Genomic DNA, 12692 nt, shown 5'->3' with positions numbered 1-12692 from the left:
CCATCCACAGTGGAAAAAGCATGAGCTTCTTGTATATTCAGTCCAAGCTCACCAAGTAGGGAAGTTAGCTGAAACAGAAACCATTTTGCTCACTCAAATAATCCCAAATATGGAAGAACTAAGCATCCATTCTCTAAGTATCTTCTATGGCAAAGTTTATGCAGAAAACAGCGCTATTAGACTAAGAATCACCAACCTGGCTAAGGAGTTTGGGCTTATCAATGGTTGAAAATGTAATCTCGTGCATCGGTCTGCATGATAGACAACAAAGGATAACATCAGCGCAGATACTATTGTAATTAAACATGAGACAAGATAGGAAAAAAGATACAAAAAAACATAACGAACAACATAACAAGAAATCTCACCGAGTAGACAATGTTACATTTACAGCACTATCGACATCTTCAACAATTTTATTTCCCTGAGTAATAGCTTCAAAATTTGGAGAAGAACCAAAAGTCGGAGGAGCAAGAGCCCTTTTCACAGAAGAAAGGGCAAGACAAATTACAATGTTGAAAAGGCTCTAAGTTTAAGATCGATCTCAATTTGGTAGAACACAATACCCTTGCCCACTTGGTTGGCGAGAGCTTTGGGCATCTTCCTCCACAGCAGAGTCAGAGTCAGGAGAAGTTCTTGGAGGAACCTTCAAGAAAGAGGGCCAGCGAAACCAATTAACACAACAAAGCCAAAAAAAAAAATCAAAGCTTTCAACATTATAACTCAAAGCTTCTATTACCTGTACACTACGAACTTCAAACACAGGCCTAGTTGCAGGATCTTCCGCCAATTTTAGCAATCTCTGATGTGTGAGAACATCTTCCGCTCTCTCAACTTTAACATCAAGAGCATATCTGAAACAACATGCAACAACAATGCCAAATGCACAAAACTTACAAACTAAACAACACACCAAGAAGCTTCATTCAATTGATCAAGACACGTGTTGAGAAACGCAAAAGATTATCAATTTTTGTAAACAAACAACATATGACTCAGAGAGAGAGAGAGAGAAAGAGATCGATCAGTCACTGTCGATGAACATATACAAAACTTAGAAAAAAAAAACACAAAATCGAGTAGGAAAGTAACGAAATTTCCAAGATTCTACAACTCTAGGCTCGAAAGTAAATAAAACCCTTATCTTTAAACTCCAATTTGAATCAAACCTCAAATAAAGAAACAAGAGAAACAAAAACCCTAAAGGAATGTAGAAGAGTATTACCGAGCAGGAAGACGATTGAAATGGAGCCAGAGCTGATCCTCGAAATCAGGAAGAGTTGCTTCTTCGTAATTAGATTCTTGAAGTCGCTGTAAAACCTCACTGTAGACATCGAGTTTCATCCGGTAATGTCTAGGGTTTTCTTGAGACGCCGAAGCAACGACGGCTCTGCTACCGCAACTCTCCGACTCATCTTTGATCGTCATCGTAACCACCAAAAACCCACGGCGGCGGATCGGAGAAGAGAGGAAAGAAGAAGAAAAAAAAACGAAACTTTCAGAAAAATCCCTAAAACGAAGAATGATCTTTAGAGAGAATGATCCCAGAAGATTCTCAAACAGCAAATGATGAATGAGAGATCTTGAAGGATTCTTATAAAACGCTGAAAAAAAAAAAAAGGATTAAAGAGAAACTGAGAGAGATTGAGATTTTTTGGGCACAGAGTGAGGAGAGGAACGTTACTATGTGTGGTGTTACACGTAGGAACTAGCCACGTCATCATTTGTGTGATTCTGTTTCGTTTTTTTTTTCTTTAATAATTACTTTATCTAATTGGCGTAGATAAATATTTAAATTTGATATTGGTAGAGTTATGAATTTATTATTATTAACTCTAGTGATGTGATTTTATTTAGTTTTTAATTTTATTGGTAAGTATACTTATTATAATCGATTATAAAAGCTGTATAATATATAAAAAAATATTTAAATTTTTTTGTATTGTACTTTTTATTATTCATCGCTTTCTGTATTGTTCAAATTTATACATTTTTGTATTACCATCCAATATATTTGAAGTCATTTTTAAATAAGGTTTACATTTTAGGAAAAGAAAGAAAGACAGAGTTAATTTGTTTTAATGATTTTTTTAAAAAAGGTAGTTGAGATATTAAATTAATTTAGTTTTACGATTTATTACGGTTCAAAATGTCAACTATAGTACTCAACATAATGACCATACTCGCATCACTTTTGTCGAATAGTATCAATCATACCCCCCCCNTTTATCTAATTGGCGTATTTAAAATATTTAAATTTGATATTGGTAGAGTTATGATTATTAACTCTAGTGATGTGATTTTATTAGTTTTTAGTTTTATTGGTAAGTTTACTTATTATAATCAACTTTAAAAGCTGTATGATATTAAAAAATTTTACAATTTTTTGTATTGTACTTTTTATTATTTATAGCTTTTTGTATTGTTAAAGTTTTGTGTTATCAAACAAAATCCAGTATAATTAAAGTCATTAATGTTAACATTTTTAGGAAAAGAAGAAAGATAAGAGTTAATTTGTTTTAATGATTTTTTTTAAGGTAGTTGAGATTAAATTTATTTTATTTTTTAACTATTTATATTTACTGTTCAAAATGTCAACTATAGTACTCAAACACAATGACCATACTTGCATTACTTTTGTCGAATAGTATCGATCATCCCCCCAGCTACTTGGAGCTCATAAATATGAATTGATCTCTTGAAACAGTTGTTAAATCTATTTCAATAGTGTCGTTTAAAACCCAAACAAAAACGTGTAATTCTCATCCGTTAGGTTAGGTCAAACATATTCATTTGGAAACGATTATTATTTTATTGGTGTGACACAATCTTGGACTCAAACCTATGGTGTTAAATTACCTAATGGGAGTCTAAAATATTTAGGCAAATTTTTTAAAAAATCATATTACTAATCGAGCAAAATCAATTATTAAAAAAATAATGGCTGGCATCAGCTAATATGGAAAAAGAACAAGGTTTTTTTTATCAGTACTTTTATGAGTTTACAGTTTAAATTTAGTTTAGTATTGTTTACAGTTTATTTTTGTTACTAGTTTTTTTTTACCTATTGTTAATAATAGATAAGCTACATATATATTCTATAAATTTTAAAATATTATTGTGAATTTCAGTAGATTAAAATTATATCAATATACTTTTTTGTTGTTGTTAATAACATAGAATATAGTATGAGTTTGAATTTAGTTGGTGACACAACTATGATAATGACACAAACCGGTTACATGCTTACATTGGTCAATATAAAAATCTTATTGAAGAATGTTAGTCTACAAACAGATTTAAATTTTTGTATTCATAGTGGAGTTACTTAATTTGTAAAAAAAAGAAAACAAAAAAAAACATTTCCTACCATTTAGTTAGAAGATTCAATGAATGCTGCTAATTCTACCATTTGTTGTTGTCAACTATTTTATGAATCTTTTGAATTAAACATGTTAATTATCCGACCACTTGCACCATATTAGTGGTCCATGAGCATATTTAATTAACATATCCAAATCACTGCTTGCTCTAATTTTGTAATACAGTAAACGAATAAGATTGTCGACGGTACCCGACACCACTAATGACAAATTGAAAAACAGTGACTGGATCACAAATTATTGGACAAGAAGTTTTGCCTTACTAATTGTGATTAAGTAATCAATTAGGGAGTGGGAAAATGTGAGATTTGAGGAAATATTCTAAGGAATATGCTGACATCGACATACATAAACAAATCATGCACATGTGTATGGTATATTAAACATACATTGTATATGGGCTTTACCTTATAGTTTAAATGATAAGTTGAAGAAAGAAACATCTCCAAAATCATCTTTATTTCTCTATTTTAATCTTTGATTACACTCAAAAAGCCGTACATACGACTCGTCTTATATTAGTTACATTTACATTACATACGAAATTTTGGAGTTTTAAAATGTCACCTCTTACATCAAAACAAGGCTCATCATTTCTGGAATCCAAAAGATAAGGCTGAATCAAATTCGCATATGATTCACAAATCATTTCTATAGAGAGCTATCAGAATTAATAAAAACATGGATTAAGAACATAGGCCCAATTTAATAAGTCTATAGGCCCAATTTGACTACGGTAGAGAGATCTCCGAGTCAGTTCCGACGGTGCTGACCGAAGAAACGCGTCTCTCTAGAGAAAATTGAAAAATCCGCAGAGTGAGAAAATAAGAAGAAGAAGAAGAAGAAGACGAAATCAGAATTGAGAAAGCTGCAACAATGGCGTTAACGATCTACACATGCAAAGAATGCGGATCAGATCTAAATCTGAACCCTAACGATTTGTTCCCACCGGATTTCTACTTCGAAGCCGGAAACAAAAAAACACTATCATTCGCCGCCGTCGACGCCGACAAGTTCCGTTTCGAGAAAGAAGATAAGATCGTGCCTTTCTTCGAAACCCTAGATTACTGGGGAATCCATCGCAAACGAACTAAGATCAAGTGCAGTAGCTGCAACCACCTCATCGGCCACATCTACGACGATGGCCCTCCTCTCACTGGCGGTATTGGTCAGTGCGGATTCGGTCCGAGTCAAGTCATCCCTCGTGCTCCTCGGTATCGTTTCAAAACCAAAGCCATTCAACAAGTCTCGTCTCAGACTTGAGCTGAAGCAGAGAAGGTTTAAAAGGCTCTTTACATAGATATGTCAAAAGGGTGAACATGATTGTAGATGTTTGAACCTCCTTTGGATGTGATTAACATCTACAATCCTATTCTCTGCTTTGTTTCCTTTGTCTATTGTAGAATAAGTTGTGGTGAATTGGAGGATGGAGTAGCTAGTTTAGTTTAAGATATGGTTTCTTTAAGTATGTGGTATGGTTTGGATTTTTGATCATATTTGTAGTGTGTTTGTGTTTGTTGTGAATTGAGATTTCAATGGTGTTGATGTTTATGTTTGATGTGAATCATATGGTTTGGGCTCGTCTTCTTTAATCATTACTTTGTTTTTGTTTGTGATAAGTTTACTATTCAGTCGTTGAACTTTCGTACGAGGAAAGCTTGAATTTTTTTAATGGTCTGTGGGTTTGAAAAGATAAAAAGTGAAGAGAAGAACAAGAACCAATAGTGTTGTTTAATGGAGGACGACGTCATATGAAAATGTCATTTCGGTGATATTGATTGTGACAGCCATTAGAGATTCAATTCAACGGCTGTGATTGAGTGATATACCCCACTAGTTGCTTCAAAACCATATATTTTGTATTATCCATACATTTACCTAATTGCTTAAATTATTGTTGATGTTGATGAAGATTAGAAGTTACGTCTACTTGTCTTTTCTTGGACAGTTGAGTTTATAGTTTGTCTTGACGTACAAGATAATTTGAAGGGTAGACGTAGACGTTGGATAATTTCCTTTGGTATACTCTTAAAGAATCTTAGGTGGGTATCTCTTTGGGTTTGAAGGTTAGATTCAGAATCTGCAGATTCATTAGCTTTTTGTCCTTTTTTTGTTGTGATTTCTGTGTTGTATATAAAGTTCCAAGTGAATTTGTAGCTGGTGAAAGGTGAAGTTCTGGTATGAATATGAAGAAACAGATCATGGATGAGTCTGAGAAGTTGTGTTTCAAGAACTTAGGTATGTCGCCACCTCCTCCTCCACCACTCCCTCTATCTCCAGGATATGGATCAAGACAGATGGATGGAGACAGCATAACCAATAAACAGATCAAGAACTTCTGGAAGCAGAAGCAGATCATCGAAGAGGATCATCTCTTTTCTGCTATTAAGGCTGCAGCTCGTGTCAGAGCTCGTAATCTCTCTGTATGTCCTTTTTGGTTTAAACAAATCTTGTGTGGTTTATAGATCATTGGAGAGGAAATTCGATATTCTTGATCTTTGAGAAGCTCGTGGTTCTGATGTCGAGATCTATGACAGGATGAGGACTACAAACGCTTTGAAGAAAGTTTGTTGGACATGGAGGAACGGGGAACCGAAGATCATCAGGGATTAAAAGACTGGTCTCTGTTTAATTCTCATCCATGTTATCTTTACACATTTACATATATCTTGAACCATTAGATGAGCCTATAAAAGAAGAACCAAATGATTTAACTTTGAATTTCGATGTGTATCTTGGATTTAGGTGGACAAAGAGCAAATACGCATACTTGAACCAGCCAGCTATTGGATCTGCAGATTCACTGAAGAGAAAGAGGTTTTCGACTTATACACCAAACTGTTTCTCTTTCAAGCCTTGCAATCCTCTTTACGCAACTTCGCTCAATGTCTTCTGAACCATGAGCAAACTCTGCAAGATCAATTGTCTTGCAAATATGTATATATATATATGTCCTTTGTGGGTGTTGACATTCATGTTAACGGATCTGGACATTGGTGCGTGGTTCTTGATTTGTAACTGTTGAATAAAACTCAAGTGTTTCTATGGAACATTAATTTATTTTTGTTCCATAGATGATAAAGTTATTGTACTTTGGTGTTTTATATTTCTACCGATAAGAAAGATTCAGATGAATCAATCCACTCTTTAGAATTGAGTGACAATTTCGTTTTTCGATTATATATTGCTATTGAAGTTAAAAGATTGTCATTAATATGTTTTCTCATTCCTACTATTTCTATTTTCTTGTTCACTGTCATTCCTACTATTTCCATCTGCAATGTGTACTAAGATTTTTTCCTCCCATTGATTTGCATTTTGTGATAAGATTACCGTACTTAAGGGTGGAGAAGAGGAGCTTTAGTTTTTGTTAGATTAGTGTTTAAAAGAAAATTGATTAGTGAGAAGGGAGCGTTAGAATGTCCATGCTAACAAACAGATGGGTTTCAAAATTATTGCAAGGTTTTTTTTTTTTTTAGCAAAGTTATTGCAAGGTTCTTTTAATCGGGCTATTAAGATTCAAACCTATCCAAAAGTCCAAAAGCTAAACGCGTACATATTATGACTAAATCAGTTTTTACACTCACATTAGAGAAACTATAAACTAAATTCAGAAATATCAACGAACTTCGTAGTGCGCCAAGACCATGTTAATGGAGATGAATACGTAACCTCGGAATCCACAGTTTGTACCATATCAGTCTTGGCAAAGTAAGACCTGATCACCATTGATAATGTATATTGCTACCGCCAGGAGAGCATGATAACACGTGGGAGCTGAAATTTGCATGTCCTCCACACTAACATCATATATAAACCCATTGCTAACTAAATTGTTGTAGCTAGGATACATGAGAATAACAATAGTTGGAAGACCATTCTCGAACATGTAAGACCTAAGTTTATTTTGGAAGTGGTTTACACCATAAGTGTATACTTGATCAGCAAGTGTCACCAAGATAGTAAAGAAGGTAAAATGCATGATCACACCCTCAGTGTATGTGGTGTGCCCCAGAAATTCCTGCCTGAATGAACAGTGCTCATCAAAAACTGTCCCATTACAAAGTAGTGTTTCTGGCCCTCCTTCCCAATTAAGCTATGCACCGTTCTCCAAGATACTCTCATAATCACAACCGGTAATTTCGTTGAGAAGCCTTAAACCATCCTGAATTTGGTTGAATTTCGTTGAGAATGTTAAATCTACATAGGCGGCAATTATTGCAAAGTTATATTTACATCAATGTGGACTAATTGTGTTGTACAGTTAGTGAACAAAAAATTATTGACTTGACAAATATTGATAAGATTGAAGATTCCTCAATAAATAAATCAATATAATTATTTAACTCTTTTGTATATATAAATCAAGTTCTTTTAAATATAAACCAATTGTACTTAACTTCATCATGATGTATCAATTGAATAAGTGTACAAGCAGAAATATTGTTTTCACAATCTCTATGACATCTTCAACAGTCGTGAAAGTTAGTTTGCTCGAGGTTGTTTTTGTTTCTTTTTTTTGCTTTATTTTTTTTATCAAACTGTCGGAGCCTTTCATGATGCTAAAAAATAACTTTCACCACTGTTATTAATTTAAGATTTTAAAAATTAAGATTTAAATTGGTAATAACTATGTAAGAATAAGATTTATTAAAAAGATTTAGGAGAAAAAAACAAAACATATTAATTTAATTTTATTTGTTTGTTGTTTCTTCGGATTGTGTTGTTGCTACTAATGATTAAGTTATATATTAAGTTTTTTCCAATCAATTTGTTAAAAATCAGATAAAATATTCTTCCATCCCTTTCATTGTTAGTGTTGTTTAAATTTTGTTTAAACATACATTTTCTCTTTTTATCTTATATATATATTGTTTTCATTGGTCAACACATTAAAAGTATGTATTAAATATATATATATTAAAAAGGTAAAAAAACATACAGTAAACCCTTTATAAATTAATATTGTTGGGATTATGAGATTTTATTAATTTATTGAGTTATTAATTTCTAATTGAACAAAAAATTGATTTGGGTCCAAAAAAAAATGTATTGATTTATCAAGGTATTAATTTATCAAAGAGAGTATATGGGTGACTTATTTGTAATATGGTTGAAAAATTGACTGTCTTAATTTAAGAAAAAATAAACTAATTTAAACAAGTGACCAAATCATGCATTGGTAATGTCTAACATGTTCTAAGCACATCCGGTTTATATATAAAAACAAAGAGATATGCATTGCAAATAAAATATATAAAAATGATCCAAGTGGACCAAGACTAAATACTAAACTGGGAGAGATTCATGTTCTGTTCCAATATGGACTTTAGCCAAGCTTCTAAATCAATGCATGATTTGGTCACTTAATTTGAAAACTACCAAAGCAAATTCTATCAAAAAGTCTCATTCATCAATCTGCCAGTTATATATTACGTTGTTATCCAAATATCCATTATAATGATGGCGCAAAACAAATAAAATAAGATTGAACAAAAGAAATATGTGTTGTTAATACAAAAAAACATAACGACCAAATGTAAAATAATACAATCTCTCTCAATCAGTGGGAAAGAAAACATCAGACTAAGAGCATTGGTTTAAATAAAAAGTATTACATATTGGATGGCTAAAAAGATATATATATTTTTTTTCATTGATATAATAACGCTTTTATCCAAAAATATAAATTGTATAAAATTTTCAAAATTGTTTTAAAAATGCCCTCTATAGACCATGAGACTGTAATAAGCTTAGCGAATATTAAATATATATGTATATTTTTTTTCTGGTTAATGGTAATATTTAGTTTATGTCACTAACGAAACGATGAATAAACGATGACAGAATTGGACAAAACAAACAGGGTATATTCTGAATAAACAAAAAGTATTGGGAATAAAACCATAAAAAGAAGAAAATAAAAGACCGAGTCCAAAAATTCCAAAAAGTCAAAGCCACCTTCCTAATTTTGTCTGTATCTAACAAATACGCACACAAAGAGACGAAGACAAAAAGAAGAAGAAGAAGAGGAAGAGAACGAATCATTCAATCACACAAGATAACTATAAAATTCTTCTTCTTCTTCATATTATTATTATATATAAATAAGGAAACTTCGATCTAAGCTTCGTCCAATGTTCTTCTTTTAGATCTTAAAAGAAACCAAACCAAAACTTTTACAGAAAAGATCGTAAAAAAAACCAATGGCGTCAAAATCGAAGCAGCATCTTCGTTATCAGCCGCGAAAGACTCCGTCACGATCGATTCAAGCGTTCACAGTGCTGATACTTCTGCTTGTAGTGATTCTGATTCTTCTTGGTTTAGGGATTTTGTCACTTCCTAATGCTAATAGAAACTCATCCAAGACGAATGATTTGACCAACATTGTACACAAGAGGTTTGATTTGGGAAATTCTCGATCTGGGTTTTTGGTTTTGATTGTAAAGTTTTGATTTTTATGATTTGGGTTTTTGTTGTTAGTGAGACGAGTTATGGAGATGAGGGAGGGAATGGTGAACGTTGGGTTGAAGTGATTTCTTGGGAGCCTCGAGCTGTTGTTTATCACAATTTCTTGGTAAGTTCCTTGTTTCTCTTTGATGGTGTTGATTTGATTTGGAGTTTGATTGCTTCTTTAGGTTCGTATTTCTTGTTAGGCAAGATAAAGAGGTTTGAGATTGATCTTCCTGTTTCTAAATTTTGATCGTTGGAGTTGACTTTGATCTTCTTCAATCTTATATTGAAGAATGTTTAGTGAAAATGTTGTTTCTAAGTGTGAAATTTGCTATGTTTTGATGGATTGAGTTGACTTTTGTTCTGCACTAGAGTTTTAAGTTTTGGATTTCCTTGAATCTTTCATTTGGGAATGTTCGGTGGAAATGGTTTAGAGGAATGGAAACAGATGTTGTTTCTCCCATGAGAAGGATTGGGAATGTGGTTTTTCAGATTGTGATCTTGAGCTTTCTTTTTTCATTTTTCTAACTTTAGACCAATGAAGAATGTGAGCACTTGATCAGCCTTGCGAAACCGAGCATGGTTAAGTCAACTGTGGTTGATGAGAAAACTGGTGGGAGCAAAGATAGCAGGTTTGTAGGCCCACTCTTTCATTTTGTCCTTCTAGTTTAACTTGGAAAGGTTTGTTGTTTTTTTAAATTAATGCTGTATCAATCCTGTGCAGAGTAAGAACTAGCTCAGGAACTTTCCTTAGAAGAGGACATGACGAAGTTGTCGAGGTGATTGAGAAAAGGATTTCAGATTTCACCTTCATTCCTGTTGGTAAGTTCCCTTTGCTTTTAGTTCACTGGTGCTTTGATGCGCTGTAGGAAGTATTGAGACACCTTAAGATCACTGGTTGCAGTTACTCTTGCTATCTTGAGTTGTGTTTACTTTGGAAAGCCTTTTGTGAATTTGTGAATCGCTCTTTTGTTTTGTAGAAAATGGAGAAGGTCTTCAAGTTCTTCACTACCAAGTTGGGCAGAAGTATGAGCCTCACTATGACTATTTCTTAGATGAGTTCAACACCAAGAACGGGGGACAACGTATAGCTACTGTGCTTATGTACCTGTAAGTAACTCACAAAACTCATTATCCCTTCTCCTCAGAGAACTTCGGTGTTTAATCTTGTTTTTTTTTGCATACGATACTTTAGCTCGGATGTGGATGATGGTGGCGAGACTGTGTTCCCTGCAGCAAAAGGAAACATTAGTGCAGTCCCATGGTGGAACGAGCTCTCAAAATGTGGCAAAGAAGGACTATCTGTTCTACCAAAGAAGCGAGATGCTTTACTTTTCTGGAACATGAGGCCTGATGCCTCTCTAGACCCTTCAAGTTTGCACGGTAAAGGACTAAATAGATTCAACAGCAAAACTCTCTTGAAGCTAATAATATCAGTCTCTAAACTTCAAATATCCTATGCTGTGATTTTCAGGTGGATGTCCAGTGGTGAAAGGAAACAAATGGTCATCCACGAAATGGTTCCACGTCCACGAGTTCAAGGTTTAAGAGAAACAAAAACACGAAAAACTAAAATTTGAGGAGGTAACCTCTTAAATCTCAAGCTATCTATCAAATGACATATCTATCAAATGACATCTTCAAGGTTGCCTCAAGTCTTTAACTCAATATTTTCAAACTCACATATCCTTTTTTATCAATCTGTAGGTTTTCACGGAAACTTCAAATATGTGTGGATACAGTTAAACACGTGTAATGTGTATTCCCCTTCTGAAATGAGAGATCTTTAGGACATTGGAGGCTGTTTCTTTCATGAGGGACATTTGAACATTTTCTTTGAACTATTTGGATTATTTTTACTGTAAGGACATGTTCGGATCTGAGTTTTGTAACTTTAACAACTCAATACAACCATACATTTTCCGTTTACATGCACAATTCTATTTTTTTTTTTTTTATGGTTTTCTTTTTTCCATACATTTTTCATGAGTGATCAAAAGAAAAAAAATTATAAAGTTTAATGTATCCATGAAAAGCTTAAACATTAAAATTTGAAATTGTATTGGGTATCCACTCCGTTTCAGCAGATACCAAGCTGATAGTTAGACGAATGTGAAGTCCATTAGCCGGGGGGTTAAGGAAAAAGAGGATAGAAGAAACGTTACAAATCATTCGATCTAAACAACAATCAGGTGGAGCAGATTTTCGTATTTATTAGTATTGGATTCTTTATGGAGATTTTTGAAAAGTTCAACAAAATCATTAAAAGTGAATAATTGAAAGATTGTTAAAGATTACAAGAGAATTTTGTTGATTAGTTTTCTAAAATCTTGTAAAGCCCTCCAAACAATTCATTTATTTTTATGATATTTTTCATGACTTTGGTTTGTAAAGAAAGTGTCTAAAATCATGAACCAATAACAGAATAATTGAACTCATTAACAATCATAAATTCTTATGTTTTAGTTGAATAACACAATTTTTTTAATGACTTTATAAAAGTCTGAATCCAATAACCCAAATTTGTTAAGATTTTAAATGACTTTTTACAAATCACAAACTAATAACACTACACTTTAACAGAGTTTTTATTTTTATTTTGGTAGAAAAGGGGAAGTAAAGCCTCCCCATTTATTAAAAAAAGAAAAGAAAAAACAAACTACACTCTAACTGTCCGTACACGAGCGCACCCAACAGCATCCTCAAATAGTAGACCTTGAACATCAACAGGACTAACATCAAGAGAAAGAAAACCTAAGGGAAGAGAAAACGCATAGTTCGCTAATCCGTCTCCAAGACAATTAGCTTCCCTATACACGTGACAAATACGGACTAACCAGTCCTTCGAAATCAAGT

General features: G+C 33.2%; 4 protein-coding genes across 6 annotated transcripts in view; 3 read left to right on the top strand and 1 right to left on the bottom strand.

Moving 5' to 3' along the window:
* Positions 1 to 1662, bottom strand: part of LOC104767072 (serine/threonine-protein kinase STY8) — a gene marked incomplete in the record, with an annotated part of 5473 nt that extends 3811 nt beyond the window's left edge. The window contains 6 exon segments of the mRNA XM_019228151.1: positions 1 to 68; positions 197 to 251; positions 369 to 479; positions 567 to 646; positions 740 to 854; positions 1226 to 1662. Coding sequence (XP_019083696.1) covers positions 1 to 68; positions 197 to 251; positions 369 to 479; positions 567 to 646; positions 740 to 854; positions 1226 to 1428 — 632 coding nt within the window.
* LOC104790621 (uncharacterized protein At4g08330, chloroplastic-like) lies at positions 3833 to 4994 on the top strand. Its single transcript, XM_010516406.2, has one exon. The coding sequence runs from the start codon at positions 4260 to 4262 to the stop codon at positions 4644 to 4646; it is 387 nt and encodes a 128-aa protein (XP_010514708.1). The 5' UTR covers positions 3833 to 4259; the 3' UTR covers positions 4647 to 4994.
* On the top strand, positions 5167 to 6554 carry LOC104790631. Of its 3 annotated transcripts, none has more exons than XM_010516419.2 (4): positions 5167 to 5425; positions 5541 to 5806; positions 5921 to 6003; positions 6129 to 6515. In XM_010516419.2, the coding sequence occupies exons 2-4, from the start codon at positions 5564 to 5566 to the stop codon at positions 6277 to 6279; spliced, it is 477 nt and encodes a 158-aa protein (XP_010514721.1). In that variant the 5' UTR covers positions 5167 to 5425; positions 5541 to 5563; the 3' UTR covers positions 6280 to 6515. The 3 variants fall into 3 exon arrangements, with proteins under 3 accessions (XP_010514721.1, XP_010514717.1, XP_019083690.1); XM_010516415.2 differs by having other exon boundaries at positions 5167 to 5449; XM_019228145.1 differs by having other exon boundaries at positions 5167 to 5806; positions 6129 to 6554.
* LOC104790613 (prolyl 4-hydroxylase 5) lies at positions 9591 to 11767 on the top strand (the record flags this gene model as incomplete). Its single annotated transcript, XM_010516395.2, is given in 8 exon segments — positions 9591 to 9783; positions 9867 to 9960; positions 10371 to 10468; positions 10561 to 10658; positions 10817 to 10946; positions 11032 to 11219; positions 11311 to 11420; positions 11544 to 11767. Coding segments are annotated over 7 exon segments (875 nt in total), but the record flags the coding sequence as incomplete, so codon positions are not given.

Source organism: Camelina sativa, chromosome 1 (genome assembly GCF_000633955.1).
Source record: "Camelina sativa cultivar DH55 chromosome 1, Cs, whole genome shotgun sequence".
NCBI lineage: Eukaryota > Viridiplantae > Streptophyta > Magnoliopsida > Brassicales > Brassicaceae > Camelina > Camelina sativa.
This window is presented reverse-complemented; position numbering and strand designations above follow the sequence as displayed.